The sequence below is a fragment of the Gossypium hirsutum genome, chromosome D01, assembly GCF_007990345.1.
Source record: "Gossypium hirsutum isolate 1008001.06 chromosome D01, Gossypium_hirsutum_v2.1, whole genome shotgun sequence".
Classification (NCBI taxonomy): Eukaryota; Viridiplantae; Streptophyta; class Magnoliopsida; order Malvales; family Malvaceae; genus Gossypium; species Gossypium hirsutum.
The window spans coordinates 5,100,570-5,128,106 of record NC_053437.1 but is presented as its reverse complement, the minus strand read 5'-3'; the positions used below and the strand labels follow the sequence as shown (position 1 = coordinate 5,128,106).

General features: G+C 30.3%; 3 protein-coding genes across 3 annotated transcripts; 1 reads left to right on the top strand and 2 right to left on the bottom strand.

Moving 5' to 3' along the window:
• Window positions 1-5,112, bottom strand: LOC107923461 (dirigent protein 15). Its single transcript, XM_016853658.2, has 2 exons — window positions 4,653-5,112; window positions 1-110 (listed from the first exon to the last, which is right to left on the bottom strand). Exons 1-2 carry the CDS (start codon window positions 5,110-5,112, stop codon window positions 1-3), a joined length of 570 nt encoding a protein of 189 aa, XP_016709147.2.
• A 3,809-nt stretch (window positions 5,113-8,921) lies between these two features.
• On the top strand, window positions 8,922-9,749 carry LOC107923463 (dirigent protein 4). Its single transcript, XM_016853659.2, has one exon. It carries the CDS (start codon window positions 9,050-9,052, stop codon window positions 9,599-9,601), a length of 552 nt encoding a protein of 183 aa, XP_016709148.1. The 5' UTR covers window positions 8,922-9,049; the 3' UTR covers window positions 9,602-9,749.
• A 2,264-nt stretch (window positions 9,750-12,013) lies between these two features.
• LOC107923464 (dirigent protein 15) lies at window positions 12,014-12,589 on the bottom strand. The gene has a single exon (XM_016853660.2). It carries the CDS (start codon window positions 12,587-12,589, stop codon window positions 12,014-12,016), a length of 576 nt encoding a protein of 191 aa, XP_016709149.2.
• Between the last annotated feature and the right edge of the window lie 14,948 nt (window positions 12,590-27,537).

The window sequence follows — 27,537 nt, the reverse complement described above, 5'->3', positions numbered from 1 at the left end:
TTAGGAAGGTGCAGTGTCCCAAAACTCTTCACGCATCTGCTCAAGTTGAGACTTGGTTATCGGCTGAGGATGTTTCCAGGGCTTTGGCTTGCGGATCTTTTTCGCATTCCCTATCAGAGCCAAAAGAGTTCACTATATCATTTACTACACATACACTTCGAATGCAAATCTAAAGGCATGATTTCATACAGCATGTTTGCCAGAAAGAGTAAGTTAGTTAGCGGATGGTAAAAAGAAACTAACCACCCAAACACTCAAGCACTACTTCTTTTGAAGATAGCATGCCTGGAGCTCAAACTAGGAAAAAGTTTCCTACGTGATAAGAATCCAGCACTTAATCGGTTTATATAGCCATGCTTAAGAGGCATTCAGCAAGTCCCGGATTAGAATCCTAGCATCCACTATCCCTTCTCTACGCAATGTGAGACCATCTTTGGACTGAAGATAAAGTTTCCTATACGATTATGAATTGTGCTAAACTGATCCATTGTCATACATATGACAACAACATGAATGAATATATAATTATATAGTCCATTTCATGCAGCCAAGGCATTAGTCCTGTTTCTTTTTCATAATTTGATCATCAATCTCCAAACTTTCAACTATTGAATCTCGATACAATAGAAAAATACTAATAAATAAATTAACAATGTAGTTGCTTGCAACTCCAAAAATGCAAGTTTTCTTTATTGAAAAAGCTAAATGGAACACATTAGAAAATTTTCAGAAACATTTGGAAAACAAATTGAGTACTAATAATAGAACATTCAAATCATCATCCCAAATTTAGCCCCATTTTTCTTCTACTTTCTCTTTTTTCAGTCCATAACAACATCATTTATACTATGAAAAGGAATAAGTCAGAAATTTCAATCTTTTAGCTGTTACATGAATATATAGATGATAGATATTTCAATCATTGCTCCAACATTATAATTTGTTTTTGTTTATATATCATCCATATATAGGGGGAAAAAAAACAAAGAGACTATAATTATCACACAATTGAATAACCAAAATGCTATCTATCCCTTAAAATGAACGAAAAAAACACTATAAATTGAAACAAAAATTTAAAAAATAAAAAGGAATTCAAGCGGAAGCCTTTTAGCTGCTTTGGAAATATCAGAAACTTTACTTGCTTAATATACCATTTAACTAGCTTAGCTCCGAAGTTTTCTTGTGCTCAAATAAATCAAAGATGTTGTCATTGTTTTTCAAGCTTCCAACTTTCCCGACGATTTTCTCAGCAAACAAGAAAAACCAGAAGAAAAAACAAAGTAAAATACACTCACCGTCTCCTTCGGCCGGCGTCGATCCAGCACAGCCCATTCCACTTTTCTTCTAAAAGCCCAAAATCTCACAATTTTAGAAACCCAAAAAAGGAGTTTTCTCTATGCTTTCAAAGCAAATTCTTGCTGATTGAAATTTGATTGAAGTCAAAGTTGGTCTGAGAAGAGAGAAAAAGAGATGAAATGTGTTCTGGTGATAAAGCCTGTGATTTTCCGGCGACTTCAATTAAATTCTTAAAAGAGAAAAAAAAAACACAAGTGATTTGTTCAAGGTTTAATATATAGATTTGCCCCTAAGCTTTGCACTTTTCTCAAATTGGCACCTAATATTTTTTTATCACATTGATTCCTAAGGTTGGCATTTGTTACTCAAATCGATCCATATGATTAACACCAAATCCATTCCTATTGTTAACCTTTAGTTTTTTAAGGATTAATATATAGACTAACCTATGAACTCGGCAACCATTAACCCCTAAATGTTTTTTCTAATCATATTGGCCCTAAGGTTGGCATGCATTACACAAATTCATCCCTACATTAACACACTTTGTTTTTGGAGAATCTGTTACGTGGACAAGTAGGGGGCGACAGGTTGGAGAAATAAGGAGAGCATAAGTGGATTCATCTTTAATTACTCTTAACAAATTAAAAAAAAAACCTTAAATTTTTTTTAAAAAATTAATAAAATTTTAAATTTTTTTAAAAATATTATAAATGATAAAACTCCAAAAACTGAATATATAAAAATTTAAAATAAAAAAAATTAACGTTAAAATTTAGCATTTAAAAGTTTACTCTTTAAAAATTCAACTTAAAAAATAAAAAAATAAAAAAATTTTAAAATCTAAAAATATATAACAAAAAAATATAAAAATATAAAAAATAGTCAATTTTTTAAAAATATTATAAAAGAATTTGATCGGGTGTTAACTGAAGTTTACCAAACTTAACTAACATTAACCGACGCTAATAAGGAGTTAACAAACGTCAAATGGTCAATTTTTATTTCTTTAATATTTAAAATATTTTAATTTTATATTTTTACAATTTCTTGTAATTTACTAAAAATCGAACCAATTTTATTTATTTTGAATTTTAAACAATTTTTTTGACTTTTTCACTAATTTTGTTATTTTATTTTCAATTTATATATTCTTTTTTATTTTCAATTTCGATTTATATATATTTGAAGTTTTATAATTTATATATTTCTTATTTTTTAAACAAAATTTTTTTATTTTTCAAAATTTTAAAGTTTTAAAAAACATTGTGAAAGAATAGTTAAAGATGAATCTATATGTTGTCTCTTTATTGTTCCACGTGTCAGTCCCATGTTCTTTTACGTCAACAAATGTAAAAAGATAAAAATAAAAATAAATGGTGTCATTTTAAAGATTAATCTATATAACAGATGCTATAACTTTATGAACCAATATAATCTAAAAAGAAATTAGAGATCAGTAGGAGAAAATTTGTCAAGTTCAAGGTCAATCTATACATTACGTATTTGATTAATGATTGAGTAAATAATAATGTAATAAAAGAGGAGAAAAAAATAAATAATAGTGAATGGATTTAGAGAGGTGGTTGGCTGTCATGTTCTTCTTCGTGACTTTATTTTCTTTTATTAGTTTTTTTTAGCTTTTTCTTGCACTTTCCAATCATTTATTTTATCCCATATAGTGTAACAAAATTTGCAAGTCCTTTTTATCTTTAATGTCTAGTAGTTAGTCCTCTGAGCTCAAAACTAGGGCAAACTATAAGAATAGCGAATCAATTATGTACCCACTGATCTTACACTTGTACATGGTTGGACTACTATCTAGAGGTCTGAGGCAGGGAAATCTATTATCTTCTTACCTTTATTTGTTTGTAGTTCATGTCCTATCTAGGTTGATATATCTAAATCAGTCCAGTCTAGGTTAGTTGTTGGGATCAGAACAAGGTATTAATGATTAGAATTTTGTATACCTGTTGGATTTTTTTGAAACTTGGTTGTGAATTCTTGATGGAAGGCAAGAATATTGATATTCACTGTACTATACGGCGCATCCTATTTGCATCTAAGGAGTTTATGGATGCTCAGGGAATTGTTAATGACAGACAATTGCAATAGGAGAAGTTGTCCAAAGTTGCTTGGTCCAAGCCTCTGGAGGGATGGATCAAAATTAATTGCGACGGGGCTTTTGATTTAGAGACTTAGGGTTTTAATAAGCAATCTGATGCGGTATGTTCAGCCTCGCGCTATAATATTATTGTAATATTTAATTTTACCGTTATCGTTATTTTTATATTAATGACGAATGAATGTATCGTTCATTTATTTTAATCCTAATTCAATCTTTAATTTGTGAGAGGTGTTTTTGCTTTCGTCTTTTTATGTGTCATGGATTTTGAGGCACGTTTTTAGGAAGATGCAATTCAATTGTTACGGCCAAAAAAATTATAATCAATTGTCTTCATCACATATAATTGGTATTTAGATGGTTTTACAGGGTAACATGAAACTGCCTCCTAATAAAGTCAAATACTGCTTGCAATTACAACTTGCAAATCATGGTGAATCAGTTACCCAAGGGCCTTTAACAAACAGTTTAGAATAATCCACAAATTTCCCAAATCGCAAATTATATAAATAGAGTTCTGTGAAACCTTTAATTGATTACTTTTAACAAAATTGGACTGCATAGAGAATAAGAAAAAATAGCTACCTTGTTAGATATAGTTTTCATTTTAAAGGATTTAATTTCGATAAGAATTAAATCAAAATGTTGTACGACAATTATATTAAGTGATGAAGATTAAAGATGATTGTCATATTGTTAATCAATCTGTCTTGATTCGACCTGCTATTAGATTAAACTCGATCTAATTGATTATTGCTTATGATTATATAATTCGCGTATCACACAATTCTCTGAAAGCTTTGCTAGCACACAGTTCATTAGCGTGATGGCGAACTCATGTTAAGAGGATGCGTGTTGATCCTAGAGGAGGATAAATATTGACAAGCATAGAACTTATTTAAATCTAGTACGTCACATCAAAAAATGTTATTTTATAAATATGGAAATGGACCCTCAAAAGAGGAGAGAGAAAGATAACCACTAACAATGATAAAATTATAATTATTTTTAATTATATTCATATAATTATTACAAGAATCTTTAAACAGTACATTAAATATAAGCCCTAGGAATATACTATTTTATTTCCCTTATTTATTAAATTTCAGTATTCTGCAATTGGGTTTAGTAATGGTATAAAGTAACATTGAACTCGACAATAGCATCCCCCATGTGTTGCTCCAAGTGACTCGCAAGAGGGCAAACCCTGTGGCCATCCTAAACGCACCTCTCCCTCCCACTATTGCCATTTCACGAATTGTGCTAGGAGCATCTGCGGCGGAAAAGCGTGAGAACAAACTGAAGGAGCTTCCGTTGAATCTGCCAGTGGTAAACGCAAAATCCGCATAAATGATTGCAGTAAATTGAGTACGTTCTCGACTTAAATCTAAGTAGAGCCCTTGAGAATTTCCGATGAGCGTGGATGTTGGTTCAGACTCCATAGTGGGGGGATCATCCATTGCATACAAGGTACCGTATGTGGGCGGATCCTGGGGGGTGTTGGGACTGGCTATCGGGATTGCAGTAGCGTTCTTTCCACTGCGAATGTCGTGGAAGAAGAAGTGGAGTCGAGTAATCTTTTCCACCCGAGGACCTGCCTTAACAGTTCTGGAGTAGTATTGGCCATGCACTGGTGCTACGGCAAGGCAAAATATAATTGCCCATGCAAGTGTCATCTGGCTTTCCATATTTTTTCACAATGTTTACCTAAAAATAGTTGGTTTGACACATGAAGATAATGGAACAAAATAAAAATTGTTGGTTTTGTGCTTTATGTTGCACACCTTGGGGCTTTAAATAGAATTTGTGCTGGACATGGAGGAACAGTTTTTTTTTTTGAATAAATCTCGGTGTGAATATGGGTAATTCTTGTGTTCCTTATCTTTATTTTTGTAAAATATAAAATTTTGGACAAGAGTCTAATTGTGATTGGAGAACTGAAGGTATTTTTTTTTCTTTTTTGAGTCTTAGTCACTGGAGGTTGGTAGGCCGGCATTCAAACTCTAAATATTACCAAATATAATTTCCACATGAGGTTATTATTTAAATGTAATTGAGGTAGGGACTACGGATTCGTGGGCAGATTTTATTTGTTTTAAACTTTTCAAAGTGATGGAAATTAATTTATTTCTGGAATCAAACTTTTCGAAGCTATGGAAATAATTTCATTTATTGGGATAAATATATTAGAGAATTTAAATTTTTGTTAGTACAATACTTACAACTACTCATAATTCTTTTCTAACACATAAATAAGAGGATAATCTACTTCAGCACACTCAAACCCATGCCAATCGAACTATAAATCAATCGGCAAAATTTTTGTTAATATTTTTAAGAGGGGATTTTTCAGAACTCCTCTGATTTAATTTTAATATATATTTTAAATTTTTATTTTATTAAAACTATTTGTAAATTTTGAGACAATATATTATATTATTATTTATTTTTAATATAATTACAAGTAATTATTCTTTAACCAACAAATGTTTGGGATGTTTCAGCCTCATGATGATTGGTTTTTCCAGCCTTCAAAGCAGTGACATATTTGAGAAAACAAAAGTTGGTGTTTGGCTAGGATTCTTCACTTCTTTAACTAATCATATTGAAAAGTTTAAAGTGTAAAAAATGATTTTTCTTATCCTTATCTTTTAAAAGAGTTTTGGAGCCGTTGAAAGAATAATTTATGAAGGTTTTTATGTGATAAATATTTAAGATCATTAATGTGATAATCTCAACCTTTAAAGGAGTATTTCAAGCTATTAAAACACTGGTTGCTGATCACGTTGGAAAGCCTATTAATAGGCTGTTGATCGACATGTCTTGGAAAGTCGTTTGGGATAACACTCCATGTTTAGAGATTTAGGTTTCAATTACTTATTTGTATAAGGGTAGATTGAGCTTGAACCAATAGGTAATCCAAACAATCGGCAAATAAAATTATTCTTTGAGTGCAACTCCTCAAATGTAAGATTTGGGAATCTAAACTATATTTATAAATATTGTGTGTCAATTCTCTCGTTACTTATCTCTTTGACTCACTTGCACTTTAAATTTATTTTACAAACACTCTTAATTCTATTTAGATTTTGTTCCAACAAAAGATAAGACGAGATTGTTTTTAAATGGCTTCACACCAAGTTTTATTGTTCCATCCATAATACATACATCAATAGTGGAATGAAGTGCAAACCGAGGACTTTTTCAGCCCATACAACAATATTAATATAATTTCTAATTATTATGATAAAATTAAAACAGTGACATATATAATTATCTATACATCTTAAAATATAATAAAAGTTAAATAGATTTTATTGTATTTCATTGGAGTAGGCTTCCTCTCTCTCATCTCGCTTAGTCGTAACTTTGTCAAACCATGATTTTGTCTGTGGACAACACTTCATTAGTTATGGGCTCTATAGACCCCCCCCCACACACACGCACATATATATATATATATATGAGTTTGGAAAAATTTTTGAAGCGATGATAATATTATTTATTTTTATCATATTATTAAATTCACATTTTAAAATAATTATAACTAATTTAAAATTTTTAGTTCAAAAATTTTAAATAAAATGGAGGTTGTGATAATTGTACATTTAAAAATAACTGATTTAGGTATAAATTTTAACTCTTTTTTTTAAAAAAAATTTATAGATTTAAAGTCATAAGAACTTGATTTAGCTAACTCATGTATCAATTTGTAAAAATGTTAAAATTTTAAAAAATTATCATTATTGATTTAATCTCCCAATCTAGTTTTGATCATGTGTGGTTGCCATCTAATAAGTGCGGAGTGCTAAGCCTTCTCATCAGTAAACTTAATGTAGGCTTTTATCCTTACCTTCTAATAGGCATAGTTGACACCATCCTACATAAGAGGGAGTAATTGAAAATCCTTCCATATTTAGAATTTTATAACACTAAGAAACACCAATAGTTATGTTAAGCAGATAGCTCTGATACTAATTGTTGAATTAAACATTTGCTAATTGCTTAGAAACTAAGTGTTTGAATGAAAGTGCTTAGTTGTAGTGGCCAGTTTTTTTGCTACTACAATGAACAAATTGAAAAATAGAGTAATCAAAAGACACAAATTATTGTTTAGATAATTCGATTTTCTTATATCCGCAGAGTCTAGCTAAGTAAATTTACTATCTTTAATCCCCAACACAACAAGTTATTCAATTTCTATCATGTCCTTGGTATAGAAATCTCACTTTTGTATCTAAAGACCTAAACCATTCACCTCTAAGTTTTCCCCTGAAGAACTTAGGTAATAAACACAACTTGTTTACTCTCTCAAATGCACTCTTAACATACATTCATAGATGAACAATTAGGTGCTCCATTACTCAGTACATAAGTGTATACAAGCCTCTTGAATATATAGAATTTTGAGACTTGCTAACATACTAGAGATCAATTACAATCAAATCTCTATAAACAATAGCTATAAAATAGCAAGATACAATATTATGTAAAGTTAACTATTGGAGATACGTTCTTTGATGTTGTCTTCAATATTATCCCGATCTAATCTCTACAATCCAAGGGACTCGATTACTTAATCCGATCTAATCTAATCTTCAAGGTAAGTTGCTTCAAATGGATTGTTCGTCAGATTCAAGCTTACATATTTCCACAATATTAACATTATTCAAAGCCAAAAGATTTTATTTCAAAACTTGCTAACTTCAAATATGACAAATTACAAATGATCACAATGATGATGGAAATGACCACTTTGGCTTAACTCTTAGTCAACCACTTCCAAAACTTGAAAATCTACATCCACCACAAACTCCTTAAATCTAAAATCAATTCAGACTTTTCTTTATCCTGTATTGAAAGGCTCTAAAGATCCATGGGAAACTTGACTAACAAGACAATAACATGCCCAAAGACATGACTAACTTGCATTCTAGAAGGGAAAGAGAGAAAGTAGAGGCAAGACATTAAATTCAGTCAAATTAATATTTTTCTTATAGATAGAAAAATTAATACTTGTTTACAAATTCTACATATAAATTTATTCAACAAAATAAAAGCATTACATTTAGTTAATTAAAAATAATTAGCACTCTAGAAAAAAAAAAGATGAGGTAGAGGCAAGACTTTAACTTAAGTCAAATTAATATTTTTCTTATAGATAGATAAATCAATACTTGATTTACAAATTCTACATATAAATTTACTCAACAAATAAAGTATGACATTTAATTAATTAAAAATTTCGTATATATTATTATTTTATTGTTGCTGAGCAACTAAGCCGCCTGCTTTCTATAAATTGTAATTTTAAAATTCAATGTTTTATTTGATTTTGATCCAGATTGGGGCGACTATACTAAATGGCACATACAGCAGTCTTCATACGATTTGTAAATGTTATAATAAAATTTTAAAATAATTGATATAATTAATTAATTATGATCATAAGTTCCCAAATTTCCTATTTATTTTGGCCAAAGCGTAGAAACAATTATCCTTGCCTCAATCTTATTTCCTCTTAACAGTGACAGAGGACAAATTATTTCATATCTATTTTTCTCAGCGGAGTTGTTGTTGAAAATTACATCGACAATAAGCCATACAATTATCAGAGCATAGAGAATGAAAAGACTGACTTGGATTCTAATCCTCCATCTCTTCAGCGTATCAGTGCAGAGCCAATACTACACAGAAAGTTTGCCATATGATCCCGAGGAGCCGAAAGTCACCAATCTCCACTTTTTTTTGCATGAGTTTCTCAGCGGCAGCAACCCTACGGTGGCCATGATAGCTCAGGCTAATATCACAAGCAGCGATAACAATTCATCAGTGCCATTTAGCACCATATTTGCCCTTGATGATATCTTAAAGACTGGTCCTGAGGATAACTCAGAGGTGATCGGAAATGCTCAGGGGCTTGGGATCCTCATAGCCGATACAAATACAACAAACCTGCTCTGGTACTGGGACTTTGGATTTATCACGGGTAAGTTCAACGGCAGCTCTATAAGCATGTTTTCAAGGAATCCGACAACAGTGACGGTACGTGAGCTTTCGGTGGTCGGAGGGAGAGGAAAATTTAGGATGGCCAAAGGGTTTGCACAACTTAAGGATTACTCACGTAATGACACCACTATAATTGCGGAGCTTAATGTAACTGTTATTCATTACTAGAGGTTGTAAAAGGGGGGGTGGGTGCTCATGAGGTGGAGTACGGTTGTATTTAAATTCCCATTATTTCTGATTATGTTTGGGTTTAGATTCTCCCAAGTTGAACTGTTTTTCAAATTTGACTTTTTATCAATGTTACGTGTTGATCTAATGGTTAGAATGTTATCGTTTCAAGTGTGATCTAAGTTAAGTTACATTAGTCGTGATGTTGTTAGAAATTTACCCCTTCTTATAATTCACTAAAAAATATTAAATTTTCGTAAATTCAAATCATTTCAACTTTAAATATATTACAATCAAACAAGTTTAAATTGATACATGTGATGTTTTATATGTCATATTTACAATTATGCAATATATAAATACTTTGTAGTATATTACAAGGTATAGTCTTGAATTAGGTAACAATTCAATGTGGAAAAATTATTTTACAAGTGTTGACATATCTAAGTGGAAAAAGTCATTTATAGTTAATTTTCATAAAAAAAATTAATCAAAACTTTACATTGATTATGTCTATAAAAATCATAACAATATTAATATATCTTTAGTCAAAATGTTCTTAATTAATAAGATCTGAAAATTTTTCTTCACTAAATTTTTATTTCATTAATAAAATATTACTAATACATAAAAAATTTCATATAAATATACATGATTTTAAAAGTTTTTACTTAAATTTTCATGTTTTAATTAATTCAACATAATCGAAAAAATAATATTTTATTTTAAATAAAACAAATTTTTACGTAGTGTTTGAAAAGTCACCTAGTCATTGAATTTTGGTATAGTTGTTTGTAATTACATAATGGTGGCCATCTTTGAGTAACCATTGTAATTTGTGAATCCCATTGAATTAAGTGTAATTGGAGCACCCCAATTATACTTTTCAATTCTTACTGGAGGGTGAGAATTGGAGTAATTACACAAGTAATTATTGTAACACTCCTTTACCTGACCCGATTGTCGGGTCAAACTAGGATGTCATATACGTTGCCGAAGCAACTACAATCACTCCAATTCAATTGAACATTTTTATTAATGTTGATAAACTCAAAATATGATTCAAATACTTATCCGAGCTTTAAATGAGCCTACAAAAGCTCCCAAGGTGATCAAAGGTTATCTAAGAACTTAAAAATAATAATAACGTGGCATGATTTTAGAAAGAGGTTGCAGGTAGGGGATTTCCATTCAGTTAATGACAGTTAACGAGAGAATAATTAAAACATTTAATTTTAATAAGTTGAGTGATTAAATTAAAATATTAATAATTAAATGACGAAAATAGAATCAAATAAATAATTGAATGACTATTCTTATAATTTACACCAAATTATATAGTATAAACAATTAATTAATAATTCTTGTCACGACTTTAATTAAAAGTTGGTGTGTCTTGCACTCAAACTCTATTTTGGCCATCACACTCAAACTCTTTAAATATTTATCATGAGCTCATTTTTGACATCAATTAGACATTGGAAATTTTAGCTTAGCTATGTTAGAACTTTTCGTATTTATATATGAATAAAATAATTTTATAAACTTCAAATATTACTTTTAAATACTAAATTAAAATCGCTATGTTAAAATTAAAGATAACGCATAATTAAATGATATCATTTTTTAATCGATGTTGTGGCGGAGAACTAGAAATAAGGAATTATATTTGATATGCAGTGTTAGTACATAGATTTCATGCATCATCAATAAATTACAATTTGCCATATCATTAATCTGTAAAATAAAAAATAGTTGGAAGACTTTTTCATATATACTAAAAGAATTATTTAGACATGATTATAATTTTCTCATCTCCCTTCTTGTGTATCAACATGGAATTGATAAAGTGTTGGGGTTTACTAAAATCTTGAAATTTTTATTGGAATGAATTTAGAGATATTATTTTACTCACTATCTCCTATTTCAATTGATATGAATGTATATGACTGAGGTTTAAGATTAAAGTTGAATTGAAGCAAAAGGATGAAATTGGATAATTATACAAATGAGAGGGGTTTTTTCTTTTTTTGAAAATTAATACTCCCATCATATTTAACACTCTCACACAACAACAATTATCATTGATTGCCTTAATGCTATTATTCATATCGTTTTGCACTTGTTTAACAATTGGGGTAACATGAAACCAAAATAAAAGATCTTGGAATTGTCTCCTGTGGAAGTCGGATACTGCTTGCAGTCCATGGTGAATTAAAAGGAGTTTAGAACAATTTATAAAATTTCCAAAATCGAAATTATATAAATTGAGTTTAAAACAATGACAATAAGATTGAAAATGAGGTGATGAATTATGATTTATTGATTACTGACAATACATTAAATATAATCTTTAGGAATACAACATTTTATTCATCTTATTCGTTGGATTTCAATATTTTGTAATTGGGTTTAATAATGGTACAAAGTAACATTGAATTCGACATTAGCATCCCCGACCGTGTTGCTTGAAGAAGTGGGTCGCAGGAGGGCAAAGCCTGTGGCCATCCTAAATTTACCTGTCCCTCCCACTATTGCCATTTCACGAATTGTGCCAGGGGCAGGAACAACATCTGTGGGGGGAAATCGTGAGAATAAACTGAAGGAGCTGCCGTTGAACCTGCCAGTGGTAAAAGTAAAATCAGCGTAAAAGACTGCAGAAAACTTGGTAAGGTCTCGACTCAATGCTAAGTAGAGCCCTTGGGCATTTCCGACGAGCGTGGATGTTAGTTCAAACTCTGTAGTTAGAGGATCATCCATTGCAAACAAGGTGCCGTATGAGGGCGGGTCCTGGGTGATGTTGGGACTGGCTATCAGGAATGCAGTAGGGTTACTGCCACTGCGAATGTCGTGGAAGTAGAAGTGGAGGTGGGTAATCTTTTCCACCCGGGGACCTGCCTTAACAGTTCTGGAGTAGTATTGGCCATACACTGGGGCCATGGCAAGGCAAAATATCATTGCCCATGCAAATATCATTTGTTTTTCCATTTTTCTTCACAATGTTTACCTCAACAATTGTGGGGTTTGACACTTAAAAATAAAGAAAAAAAGAAAAACAGATGGTTTTGTGTTTGTTGTTGCACAACTTCGGGCTTTAAATAGAGTTGGTGGTGGATTAAAAAAAAACAGCTTTTTTTAAATAAAACGATATGTGTGAATGCCGGCAATTCTTGCGTTTCTTATTTTACTTTAGTAAATCATAGAATTTTGGAGAAGAGCCTAACTGTAATTTGGAGGCTTTGTCCCTTAGAAGTTGATAGGTCGGCACTCAAATTAGTCTTTAAATATTGCCATTGAGATTACTATTCAAATACCTATGGGTGAGTGACTTGTGGAGGGATTTTATTTGTATTAATATTTTTAAAATAAATTTATTTGTTTCGGTCAATATATTGAGAATTTAAAATTTTGTTGGTAATTTCCAGGATTTTAATGACTTAGTTTCCTTTTTCGAGTTTCACAGATTTTCCAAAATTCCTCATAATTTTATTTCATTAAAATTATGTATAATTTTATACAAATATAATGAAATCTTTTTTAATATTTTTATACTATTTATTTTACTATAATTATTATTCATTTGTTTTTTTAATTCATAAAATTTCAATAACTTAATTTAGCGGAAGGATTCAAGTAGAGGTGTGCATTGGCCTGGTCGGGCTCAACTAAAAATTTAGGCCCGTTTGCTATGCCTAAAATTTTGCTCAAGCTCAACCCGGATAAAAATGTTAAAATTTGGGCCCAACCCGGCCCGCCCATATTAATTTTTATATTATTTTTTATATAATTTTAAAATAAATATAATACATCAAAAATACTAAAAACATCAAAATACATATTTCCCAACAAATTAAAAATAAATTTTAAAAAAATATGTATACTTAAATAACACTAGGATAGATGCAACTTAACAAGCAAATGCCTCTAAAATAATAACAAAATTAACAAGAAAATAAATTTTATACAATATCCAAACAATACAACAAAATAGTATTAACATAATAGTAAAATGGTAACAAAATAGGGAGAAAACAATAAGAAAATAATATTAATAAAAAGACATATTTTTTTGTCCTTTAGTGAATTTGGGCCGGGTTGAGCCCAGGCCAAAAATACCTCATCGAGGCTTGGCCCTTTTTTAAATGAGCCTTATTTTTTATCCAAGCTCATTTTTCGGGCCTATATTTTTACCCAAACCCTCTCATATTTCGGACGGGCCTTCGAGCAGAGCCGAGTGGCCCCACCCATGAACAGGTCTAGATTCAAGTAGTTTTACACCCTTCTCTAACCTTTTATACAATTAATATTTTCATAATCTAACCGTCATATTACATACTCCATTCATGTAGATCATACATGTCAAGTTTGACATAAATTGAAAATTTATAACTATTCATTTTATATATATAAAAAAAAACTTTCAATAGTTAAATTTAGAGAGAGAAAGACAATATTTTAAATCAATGTGATAGAGATATTAGATTGGCTCAAAAATTTACATGCATAACAAATACAAATATTTTAGTAAATCTAATAGTTAGATTATTAAAATATTAATCGTATCCGACGACACTATGAAGTTAGAGTTTGGGTTGGCTATTGCTGGAGGGATATTGAGAGATCGGCACGGGGGTTGGATACTTGGGTACAACAGGAATTTGAGTCGATGTTCTATATTAAATGAAGAATTATGGGGTATTCTTGATGGCTTGAAGCTATTAAAAAACAGAATAATCCCACTATAAGTTCTGGTCATATTTATTCTTTTGGTTAGATAATATCTAGAACTACCCAAAGCCCCTCCACAACCCATAAATAGAATGATAATGCGCTTCAGCACACTTGAACTCACGTCCTCCTACATTGACAACAATACTTATACCAATAGAGTTAAGACTCGATTAACCTTAATTCTTTGGTTTTTAAAACAATGTCATTGTATGTACGGCAAGGGTATAACATTTGAACGGATTATATTCTTTGAACAATACAAGCTCAGTTATTATAAATTAGCATTGTCACTAAAATGTCAACACAAAACTTCAATAAAAAGTTATTGACTAAATATTATTATATTAGATTAAAATAACAAAAATTCAAACTATGCAATCATATTTATTTACTTCAATTGGGTAAAATTAATGTCGTACACATGGTATAAATTATTCTGATTTAGTTGAAGAGATTTGCACCAACCATCTACTAAGTCAAATTAATCATTTTTTTATAGACAGTCAGATTAAAACTTGATTACCTATTCCACATATTATTTTTACTGGAGCTGATCAGCTACTAAGTCATCTCCTTTCTGGAAATTCTAATTTTCAATTACGATGTTGTATTGATGGGCGACAATGCCAAATGGTCCATGCAGCAGTGTTGATACAATTTCTAAATATTGTGATAAAATGAAAACCATGATATACATCTTAAAATATAATAAAGTTGCTAGATGTTATTTGTATTTCATTGGATTAGAGTAGGCTTCGTTATTCTCATCTTGCTCGGTCGTTTTTATTAAACTAAAACCTTGTTTGTGTGCAACACTTTCCTAGGTATAGAACCGCACGTTATCACCTATCTAGAAAGCTATCTTGTTCCATAAGTAACTAATCACGATAAGATCAGTATAAGACAAGTGTCAATGATGTTAGAGATAAAAAGGGTTGATTGTCCTTAATAATAGGATCGCTTTTCGAATTGATCAAATCATCGGCTTTTGATTCAACAGGTTCGAGCGTCAGTTTAAGAATCATTAATTAAGAATTAATAAAATATTTTAGTTACGCTCTCGTTAGATGAGTGACGGAAAGTTGACGTGATCTTTTCTTATTGACCTAATAACAAATTTAGCTCATCAATGTTTACACATTCCCATCAATTTGGTATAAAATCTGAAAAATTCAAAGCTCTTTATGTCCACAAAATTTGTCATTTTATTTTTAATTCTATAAATTCAATTAATTTAGCCTTCAACAGTTACAAAATTTGTCAATTTAGTTTTAATTCTAAATGTCTAAAAAAATTTAAAAATTCATGTTTGGATAAAAAAAGATATAAAAATCTAAAAACTATAAATAAAAAACAAAACATATATATTAAAAAAAGAGAGAGAGAGGAATATATCAAATGATCCAGAAAGAAATGAATACAAAATAGATTGATGAGTATTAGAGAGATGACGTTGGACATCCCCATGAGATATGGAATCGACAAAGTTATCTCCCTTGATTCAATTTAAATAGTATTTTCTATTCATAAACTAAATTTTTTAGAACTTTACATACTTGAATTACCCAAGTTTGAAACTAAGTCCAAAAAAATAAGGTAAACTTTTAATTTTCAAATATTAAAAGGATGTGGAAATTGGATAAGCCATGTTTGAATTACCTTAAAAAAAACATCGAAATATTTATCACCTAAAATCCTTTCACTTCTTCAATAATGTATACTCTCTAACCACATTCATCGTTCAGTGGTGAGAAAAGAGTTTTATAAACTTAAAATATTATTTTTTTAAAATCCTAAATTAAAACCCTTTGATGAAGATACCATTTTTTTAAAGGAATGCTTCTCATGCGTTTAGCACTTCCAATCTCATTCCTATTTTCCCAATCTCGTTGACAATTTTAATTATTTTTGAAAAGATTATTTATTTATTTATTCTAGAAAATGGTGCATGGCAAGTGGCACAACCATTAGGATACACGAAATGTTGTTATATTATTTAACCTATAGATGCATTATACAATTATGGATCTAAGATTTGAATACTGAATCTTAAAGTCTCAAGATACAAAAAGAATTTATAAAAGGAGACTTCTATCATTTAATCTTTTAAATTGTTGACTAAATATTATTAAAATACAAAAAGTCGAACTACCCAATCTTATTTCTATTTTTATTTATATAATTAAATTCGGTAAAATCGTTGTCCTAAACCAGGGTAAGGGATTTGCATTTTCCAGCCTATTTAATTGTTCCAAGTGGTTTATTTAAAATTAATTCAATTTTTATGTCCAGATGAATATATCAAATAGTTTTCAACCTAGTTAGTTTAAATGGTTAATCTAGTCCAGTTTAAATAATTTTGCTCTAAATTTTCAATTGTTGAACGTAGATAAAGTTTTTGTCCAACTATAATAATAATAGTAATAACAATAATAAGGGATAAATCCCAAAACTATATATACATGAGCTTTGATTTTGTGCAATTTTATACATAAAATTTTGATTTCATCCAATTCTTGTAAATTATTAACACAATTATTAATATAACATCATTTTATGTTTATATACTGCATACATAAATAATTATATTTATCCAATATACAAATAAATTGATGTATTTGTTTCTTTAAATGTGTATGATTAAATCAATATTCAAGTTTTAAGTACACATTTGAACCACAATTAGAGTTTCGTGTGTATAAAATTAAAGTTTATGTATACAATTGTACATTAAATCAAAGTTCATGTATAATTTTGAGATTTATCCCTAATAATAATAGGGTAAACTACATTTGTAGTTACCCAATTATTAGTAATTTCTTTTTTAGTCATCAAACTATGAAAAGTTACAAAATAACCACTCAAATAGTCCATTTTTTTCTTTTTCAATCACCTACCATTAAATGTTTAACAAAAAAACGATGTCACAACTTTTAAAATTAACATAATAATAAATTTAGCACTCCATATTTACATATTATGTCGATTGAGTCTTAATTTCTAAAATTAGCTCTCAACATTATACACATTATATTAATTTATCCTATTTTTACACGAATATATAAATCAATTCACCCTATTTACATTAGATATAAAAAAATGAAAAAAATTGTTTATTACTAAACTTGTTGGAGTATTTTAATAAAAAGAACAAAGTTATCCTTTAAACAACATTAAAGAGAGTTTTAGTACATTTATTATTAAAATTATTTTTTAATATTAATCTAATTATAGGTTCTTATAATATCTACCCATACTCCTTCCCCAACTCTTAAATAGGAGGATAATGAGCTTTAACACACTCAAACTCACGTCCTCCTACATCGGTAACAATATCAATATCAATCGAACTAAAACTCAATCGAATCATTAAAATTATTTTTAACTTACATTTATTGTGATTATGAGAGTTTAATATTTTAAGTGTATTTATTATTCTAAGTTTAATCACTTACAATCAATTCAACAAAAGTTCATGTAATTGGTTTCTACATGTAACATCTGATTTCTTTCATATTTTCATGATAAATAGTGATTTCATAAAAAGATGTTTTAAGTTTTTCAAAGGGTGCTAATTAATTGGGTGAAGAAAGTATTAATTTGGGTGGAGCTTTTACTTTTCAAATCGTGTAGGTTAGTAAGGTGTACAGTGGGTAATTGTGCTTATTGTATTTTGGAGGACAGCGTGCAATAAAATCTTTTTGCTCCGATTATTATCATTGAGAGGGCATGGACCGTCTCAAGAGAGTGACATGGTCTGCGCTTCAATCTCCGTCACCTGATTTTAACTATCAAAGTTGTGATAGTTTGACTACAGTAAATTAATTCTACACTTTTGTCTAGAAGAAATATTGTATCACATTCTTCAACAATTTAAGATGAATTCCTTATGGAGAATGTTGTTGAAAGCTTACTAAAAACTACTCAAACTGGTGAACTGAATCACCTTTTCTACTTTCATGGTGCAAATTATAAAATATGGAAGCAAAAGACATATTTTTACCTAATACTTTTGAATGTCTATTACATTCTAGTGGAAAAGAATCCAAAAAAAAAATTGAATCTTTGATTGAAGAAGAAAAAATTGAGCTTGAAAAGAATGTGAAGAATGGAAGAAGGATCACGACCACCGCAAAAATTATTTACTCAATTTTCTTTCTGACAATTTGTATGATTATTATGATCAAAAGTATGTTTCAGCAAAGAAAATTTAGAAGACATTGCAACAAAAATTTAGAATGTTTGTAGTCGTTATTTCATATTTCAAATGGTGGAAAATAAATATGTGATTGAACAAGCTCACATCTCAGATGCTTGCACATAATGTTCACGTAAAGGTTAATTGTTGATGAACTAATGGAAGTCTTAGCCATTATTGACAATTGTCTGACTCTTACAAAAAATTTGGAAATGTCTTATGCCATAACCAAAAAAAAAAAAACCTTTCCAATTGAACCTTTAATCATCCATCAGAGAGAAGAAGAAGATCAAGACAATCTATGTGACTTCCATGATAAAGGTAATTCAAAGATAAATCTTGTCTCTTCAAACGGGAACATGCCTAAGATTTACAATAATACAAAACTAAAATAAATAATAATAAGTCATATGGGAAACAACTCAACGGCTAGCTTCATAAGAGAGAAAAAAATCAAGGACTTCCTTCGAGAGAAGAGCCAAATAATAATAAGGGTAAACTATAAAAATAGTCACCAAACTATGCCTTTAGTTTTATTTTGGGCACCTACCTATTAAGTTTTTCGATTTAATCACTCAACTTTTCGAAATCAAATATTTTAGTCACTCTCTCATTCGTCGTCATTAGATGAGTAATGGAAAGGTGATGTGGGCCTTTTTTTTATTAGTCTAATAACAAATTTAGCCCTCCAATATTTACACATTCTATTAATTTGATCCTAAATCTAAAAAATTCAACAAATTTAGATCTCAATATTTATAAAATTTGTCATTTTAGTTCTAATTCTAAAATTTAAAAAAAAGGAAAAATTTTAAAATATTTATTTTTGAATAAAAATTATAATAATAATTAGAAAATCTAAAAAATATAAATTAATTATAAATAAAAACCAAAATATATGTATTAAAGAAATATTAAATAATTCGAAAGAAATGAACCGGAAATAGATTAATGAGTATTACTATTAGAGAGAGATGAACATCTCCAAAGGACATGGAATGGACAATGTAATCTCTCTTATAATTTAGTCATTAAACCATTCAAAATCAATTTTTTTATCATCAATTATTAACCGTGGTTTGAAATTTAACAGAAGTGTTAAAATGGATTTTTTTATTGGTCTAATAACAAGTTTAGCTCTTTAATATTTACAAACTATATTAATTTGATCCTAATATAAAATATTTAATAAATTTAATTCTCAATTAAAAAAATTGGATCATTTCAGTTCCTTTTCCACCACCTTTTTTATATATCACGAGTTTCCCACTCATTTTATGTCTCATAATCCTTAACATTTGTTTCTCTTGGAAAGTTTAATGCTTCAATGAGATGTTGGATAATAAAATGACTAAAGCAGGAAGTAAGACTACATTGATTCATACCGTCAATGATATGTCGCATGTAAATTCGACTGTGACACCAAATAATGGCTATCCATAACCTAGAAGTCCGCCAACTAAAGCGTAAAGATAACTTTAAAATACTAAAATCATTCATTAATTAGACGGAAAATAAAAGATTAAAAGCTTAACAATAAGCTAATTGGCTGCGTATGGTTCACACTCTCACCTTTGCAATTCATTAAAAAGGTTAACGCAAGTATTAAATACAAATGAGACGATTGTTAAAATGAATGAACTATGAAAGCAAACCAGCCAGAGTTAAATCATCAAAGAAGAAGTATAAAAAGCATTCAATCTAATGTTGTAACAGTTAATGAACAACACCTATATAGCAACTATATGTAACTAGGAGAAAAGAAAATTCATATGTAATTATTGTGGGAAAGAAGGCACATCAGACCCCGCTATTTCAAGATATTGATGCGAGATTGGAAAAAGTTTATCTCAGTTTCTAAACATTTCAAACTAAAACTAAAACAAGGAGACCAAGACATAGGTAGATTTGGATGAGGAAGGATCGAGCACATTTGAGTTATAAAGTTCGGTGTTTGATTGATGCTTGTGTGAAGCATGAAGTTGCAACTGATGGAGATAATATTGAAGATTTATTAAGTATTGGACAAAATTCTAAAATTCGTGAAAAAATTACTTGTTGTTCTATGAGTTATGACCCTTATTGTTGATATTGCATTTAATCTCATCCCTCTAAACAGCATGATGGAAATTGATTGGGATGAATAAAGTAAGGGGCTAATACTGTTGATTTTACTTACGATTGATTTCAATATTTCTATACTCTGAACTGATATTGTTGGTTGTTGTTGTTATATTCCTGTTGGTTTTAGGAGGTTAATGTGCTGAACATATGATCTGGTTTGGTCAAGATATTGAAGAGATAGATTCTTTTGTTTTGACTACCCAAAGCACTTAAGTGTTGGAGTTCTTGAAAGCTTAAATGAATTCAATTAATGTTGAAATTCAAATACAGTGTAGTGACTTTGGATGAAAGATTTGTTTAAAAAATGAAAATCTCTTGGTAAGAGTATTTTCGATTTGATCATCCTGATTTATATTGGTTATGATATTTGTTTTGTTTAGCTTATATGTCATGCTCTACATCCCTTGAATTTATCTTTGATGACTTTGGCACTTTCTTGATTGATTATGTGATGGACAAATAAACTTGGTTGTTGATATGAGGAGTGTATGTTCGATCATGGTTCTACCTCTTAGGTAAAAACATATTCTTGTTCCTTTCATACTTGACTTGTTTGGATTAAAAGCTAATTATTTGTTGTTAGTTTTGTCAAAATATCAAAGGGGAGATTGTTGGAACTTTGACTACTTCTCTTGTTCCACTTCATGTTTAAACATCAGATAGAACAACAGCTTTGGTGCAGTCAAAGTTTTTGTGTGAACATGTTTGATTTTTTAATGACATAACCTATAATTTAATCTTGTGGAGCAACAAATAAGGAAGTAATTTTGAGTTACAACATGTGGTGATCATTATCTTTCAATGAGTTTAAATTTTTGTGGATACTCATCATTATCCTTATCCTTCAAAGTGTTTGAAGTTGTTAAGAAATTTTTTATGAAGGTTCTTATGGATAATTACTCAAGATATTTGAAGTGATAAATTCATTTTTTAAATGAGAGATTAAAGTTTATCAAAACACTGTTATAGGGGTTGTTTGTATAGGTTGTTTGTGTCGCACTTGGTGGATTATTCTTTTAGTGTCTTTAGCATTTGAATTTTGCTATTTTATTGGGTAAATTGGTGACACTCTTTTAGGTATTTTTCTAAAGAGATTAGCTGTAATGGACCATTTTCATTGAAATCGAAATAGTGGTTTCGAGACCACAATTTTGAGTTCGTACTGCATGGTCTGCATTATGATAGGAATGTCGTATAAAATTTTCGTTAAGAAAATTTTACTGATTACATGTTTAATTGACAAAAAGGACCAAATTGCATAAAGTGTAAAATTTGAATTCTAGTAGCTAAAGGGATCAAATAGCTATGGAATTCAAAATTTGAGGTCCTTATATGGTAAATAGACCATTAAGAGGAGTTAGTAGATAAGTATGATGATTCATCCATGGAAAATTAAATAAAGAAAATGACTAAATTGGAAATAGAAATAATTAAAGATGATAAAAATCTAATATCATCTTATTTCATCATCTTTCCCAAGTTAAAAAGATGTAAACCCTAGCCATGGAGAATTGAAGAAAGAGAAACTTATTTGGCCTAATTAGGTAAGCATTCTTGTCCCGTTTTTAGTAATTTTTATATTTCTGAGATCGTAATAACTTAATCTAACTATCTCGGGGGTTAATTTGCAAAATTATCAAAGTATTAAAGTTTTTTCATGGACGAGTATGTATGAATTATGAATTTTTATAGTAGAAAATAAAAGGTTGTTGATAGATAAACAACTTTTGTAAAGAGAATTTTGATGAAATTATAATTTAGGGACTAAATTGAAAAGTTGTAAAATTCATGAAAAAATTCTAAATTTTGTGAAATACATAGGCTGTTAGTGTTACATGTAAAAATTGACTACGCTTGGAATAAGAAGTAAATTGCATGACTTTCATTTTTCGAGCCTAGGGACAAAATCGTAATTAAATAAAAGTATAAGGGCAAAAATGGTAATTTTTCCTAAGATGTGAACTGGATTGAATTGAATATAAATTTTATTAAATTTAGTTAAATTTACTCGTATAGATTCAGATAGAACAAATACAGAATTGGATCGAGGAAAGGAAAAAGTATCGGATTAGTATATTACAAACACTTGTCAAGGTAAGTTTGTGTTACTAAATTAAGAATTTATATGTTTTAAATTGAATATTATTATTGTGTGTGATTGTATTATTGCCATGTTTATGAAATTGATCACATATCCGAAAAATATATCATAAGTGTTAAGTCCCGTTTGAACAAATGAAATTCGATGGATACAGGGTTCCTGTATTGGTTGTGGTCCTGCATATGTTGCGGACACACCACAGCTCGAAAGAGCGTCCTTTTATTAGCTCTCATGAGCTTCCCGTTATATGGTTCTTGCGAGCTTCCCGTTAATAGCTCTTCGGAGTATCCCGATTGGTTGTGATCCTGCATGTGTTGTGGACACACCACAACTCTTATGAGTGTTTCGATATATGGCTCTTCGAAGCTTCCCGATTAAAAGCTCTTTGTGAGCTTCCTGATTAATGGCTCTTTGGAGCTTCCCAATATGGCTCGCTTGAACTTCCTGATATATGGCTATCCGAAGCTTCCCAATTAATGGCTCTTCGAAGCTACCTGTTATTGGCTCGCATGAGCTTCCTGATTATGGCTCTTATAAGCTTCCCGTTATACAGCCCGGATAAGCTTCCCGTTATACAGCTTATACGAGCTTCTTACTATATGGCTCAAGAGAGAGCTTCCCGTTTATGTGCTCTTATGAGTACTCCCGAATGTGAATTGACGGATTTCAGATTTGTACACTTCGTGTGTACTACCCGTGTATGCATCGATATTATAAATGATTCAATGGGCAAAGTTCTGATATGAGAAATTATGAAATTGAGATAAATTGTTACGAATATATACTTGAAATACAAGATATGATATGTGCATGTTCATGGACACTTAATATGATAAATATATATATGTGGAAATTGAATATTGATGAGCTCATACATGTTTCTTGATATTCATTTAAATTACATGACTAACATGCTTTATAAGGATATGTGTTTAGGCAACTGGCCAAATTGGCTTGAGCATGTTTATTTGCTTATCTTAAATGTAAATTAAATGGTAAGTTAATTTCCTGTTATACGAACTTACTAAGCGTTTAATGCTTACTCTATTTATTTCTTATGTTCTATAGTATTCGGAAGCTCGTAAAGGTTGGAGGCTAGTCGGAGCTACATCACATTATCCATCAGCCTATTTCGGTATATTTAGTGAATCAACTTTGGTTATAATGACATGTATAGGTTAACTTGGCCAATGTTGGCATACAAATGTTTTGGTTGTAAGTAGTCATGGGAATGGCTTAAGACGAATATGTTTTGATGTATATATATAAGTAAATTTATTATGCTTGAAATATGAGTTAATTATGCATATATGCATTTGATACCTAGGTCAATATGAGTATTAGGATGACATAGTGATAAATTGTTATTTGAGGTGCTTAAAAGTACATTGGTTGTATGTGGTAATATGTCATGTTTAAGACATGATTTTAGCATGTTTTGAGTGATTTGATATGGTTTGTAAATGTGCAATTTGTTGTGATAGGTTGATGTCAAAATTTGGGTGAGAAATATGGCTTAATAATGACCTTATTTCGTCTACACGGGTAGAGACACGGGCATGTGTCTCAACCGTGTGTGACACACGGCCTAGCACATGGGTGTGTGTTTTGGCCATGTGTCCCCTGCATCTTAAAAATTTCAAAACAGAATGCTCAGTATTGATCACACGGCCTAGCACACGGGCGTGTGGCTTGGCCATGTGACCCTTGCACCTATTTAATACAAATTTTCATGTTCAGACGGCATAGCACGCGGTCGTGTGACCCAAGCCAAAGAGTTATGCGGGTATGGACACGGGCAGGGACACGGTTGTGTGATGCCCACACAGTCTGAGACACGAGCGTCTCTCTTGGCCGTGTGAGCCACACGGCCTGACCACACAAGTGTGTGTCCCTTACACTGTGGAAAATTTTTTGAAGTTTCACTAAAAATTCTCTGAGCACCCGGTTTAGTCCCGACTTGTTTCTAATGCACATTTTGGGGCTCGAGGGCTCATTTAAGGGACAATATGATCCATTTCTGGTATGAATGTTAAGTGATATGAAAATGTCTGTAATTGATCTGTATATTCTGGTAATGCTCTATAACCCTATTCCGGAGACGGATATGGGCTAGGGGTGTTACATTAGCTTGGTTGTATTGTGAGGTATTTGGGAGAGTGATTCATAACAAATTGAGTTCAATATTTGGGTTGCGAATATCCGTTGGTGTAAGGGTAGTTTGAGCTTTAGCAAATAGTTTATATGGACTAATTGTGAAATAAAGTCATTCTCTAAATAGGACTCCACAGAGTAAGATTGATGAATCCGTACTGCGTTAACAAATATTATGTGTTAATTATCTCCTTACTTTGCTTCTTTTTTCACTTTGTCTTAAAAATGTTCTATCATAATTTGTTCTGTCCCATTCTCTATTCTAACAAAATTTAGAACGAAACTATTTTCCAACTACAAACTAAGTTATTTGTTCCAATAGTAGTTTGAACATTAAAGTTGGAATAGAGTGTAAACTGAAGCTTTTTCAAAATTCAAAACAGAGTTGCTAATTAATGTGTTAGACAGTGTAAAGATTGATTCTTTCTAATTGTTAGATGTTAATTAATATATTGAATGGAAGTAATTGTGTGTTGAATGCAGTCACTTAAACGAGATATAAGCTATTTGCAAGAGTTCTTTTTGATGCATGTGGGTGGAAGATTGCCTTTGCATCTTCAAAAAGATTTCTGTGGCATTGCACTTCTTGGGTATGTTCCCACTTATTAGCACCATTTTTTAGCTAGTGTTGCAAACTAGCTGAATAAATTAAGAGACATGTGAATACGTCGAAGCTGCCGTCTAATTCTTTCATACAAGTGGATTGGAGGTGGGAATGATGAAAGTGCTCAAAATAGACCTCAAATTAGAGCCGGGGGGCGGGGGACAAAGTGAAAGAGATGGTAATGTGGGCATTTAGAAAATTATAAGGGAAATGAGGGTTCCTGCTAAGACTAGGAACTTCATTTAGAGGGCTTGTAATAATACAAACAATTAGTACAAGAGAGAATTGATGGAGAAGGGAACTTGTTGATTCTCCGATTTGTATAGTGTGCAGAGAGAAAGCTGAAACAATTGGGCAGTTACGGTTTCAGTGACAGGGGGGTGTTCATGTTTGGTTTGGGTGTTGCCTGAGCATACGTGCAAATTTGAAGGGACATAAAATAGCTTAGTTGGGTGGTTACTGCAATGAAGGATAAGGAGGAGAAAGTTAAAAGTTTTTGCTAAGGTAGGCTATATTGGATGAAACTATACTTCCCAAATAAGCCTCTTTGTGGAAGCTTCGTGCCCATTAGCAGGTTTCTGAGGTCTAAGGTATGCATTCCCTGCTTGCATTCAAGAAAAAAACATAGCAGTAATACCAAACTTTGACATATAATGAGTTGACATAGAAAGTAAACCTCGAATCAGCAACTGCAGAAATGAAAAAATAAATAGAGAAGAGCATACATGTAGCCATTGATCTCCATATACTGTGGGTAAACGTGAATTTGGGTATACCACGCATCACCCTTTACATGCAGTCACTCCTCCGGGGGATAAAGTTAAAGTTGTGTATTAACTTTTAATTTTACTATTTTTAATAAGAATTAAATAAAAATTATTTTTTTTGGACGCTAATATGTAATTTTACCATATTTTAATTTAAAATTTACAAAGTCAAACTAGATCAAATTAGCCTCTATTATTAAATGGATCATATCAACCTCTATATTATTAATATGAATCGAATAAGATTAAATTGAAATAGAGTTAACATTTACACGACATGAAATTTTTATTTTTTTTACTTATAGTTCAACTTTGAACAAAATATTTCATTCGAAGAATCATAAAAAGTTTTTACACTATGACTAATCTGCTCAAATGAGCCTAATGACTCTGTTGAGATTTGATATTCTTTGATTATTTTTATAAGTACAATAATTAAATTGATCCATTTAATAGTAAATGGACTAATTTAATCTAATTACTATAAAAGAGGGACTTACCAAGTATATTATCCCTTTTTCTCTTTAAAATATAAATCTTCCTTTAATCTTTTTTCCAACTCGATAGAACAGGGGCAATGAGATTGACCATTTTTGGTTAAATGGTATAATTCTAACTTTAGTCCTTTATAAATATTAATAAGTCAATTTAATCTCTTTTACCTTCTTTGTCAAATAAAAAAGTTTTAAAAAATCAATTTAAACCATTTTCATACAAAATATTTAACTTGAATTTTTATTTTTATCTTAAAATTTTATCTCTAATCCCATCACACAATTCATGAATTCGTTTCGGCCGAATGTGGATGGCAAAGGTGCTCATAGATCGAGCCTAAATATAATATTAACATACTTTATATTTGTTCAAGTCTAGCTCAGCCTGAAATATGGGCCTAAAATTTTTCTCAAACCAACTCATATTTACAAAAGATAAACTCAAGTTCATTTTAGACCCGCCCATATTATCTTTTAAATTTCTTTAAAAATATATTTTTATTTTTTATTTTAATATTTAATAATTTTTTATTTTTTATTTATTGAAATTTTTATATAGTTATATTAACATTATTTTAATGTTTACATTAGAGTAGCATTATATATTTAGTATAGATTTATTCTTTTAATATGTTCTAAATTACACAATTTATAAAAATAATATAATATATTATATTATAAACTTAAAAATATGTCAGATGAAATCGAGATTAAATTTTGAATATTTAAATTTAAACTCATCTCATATTTAAAATTTTTTTGT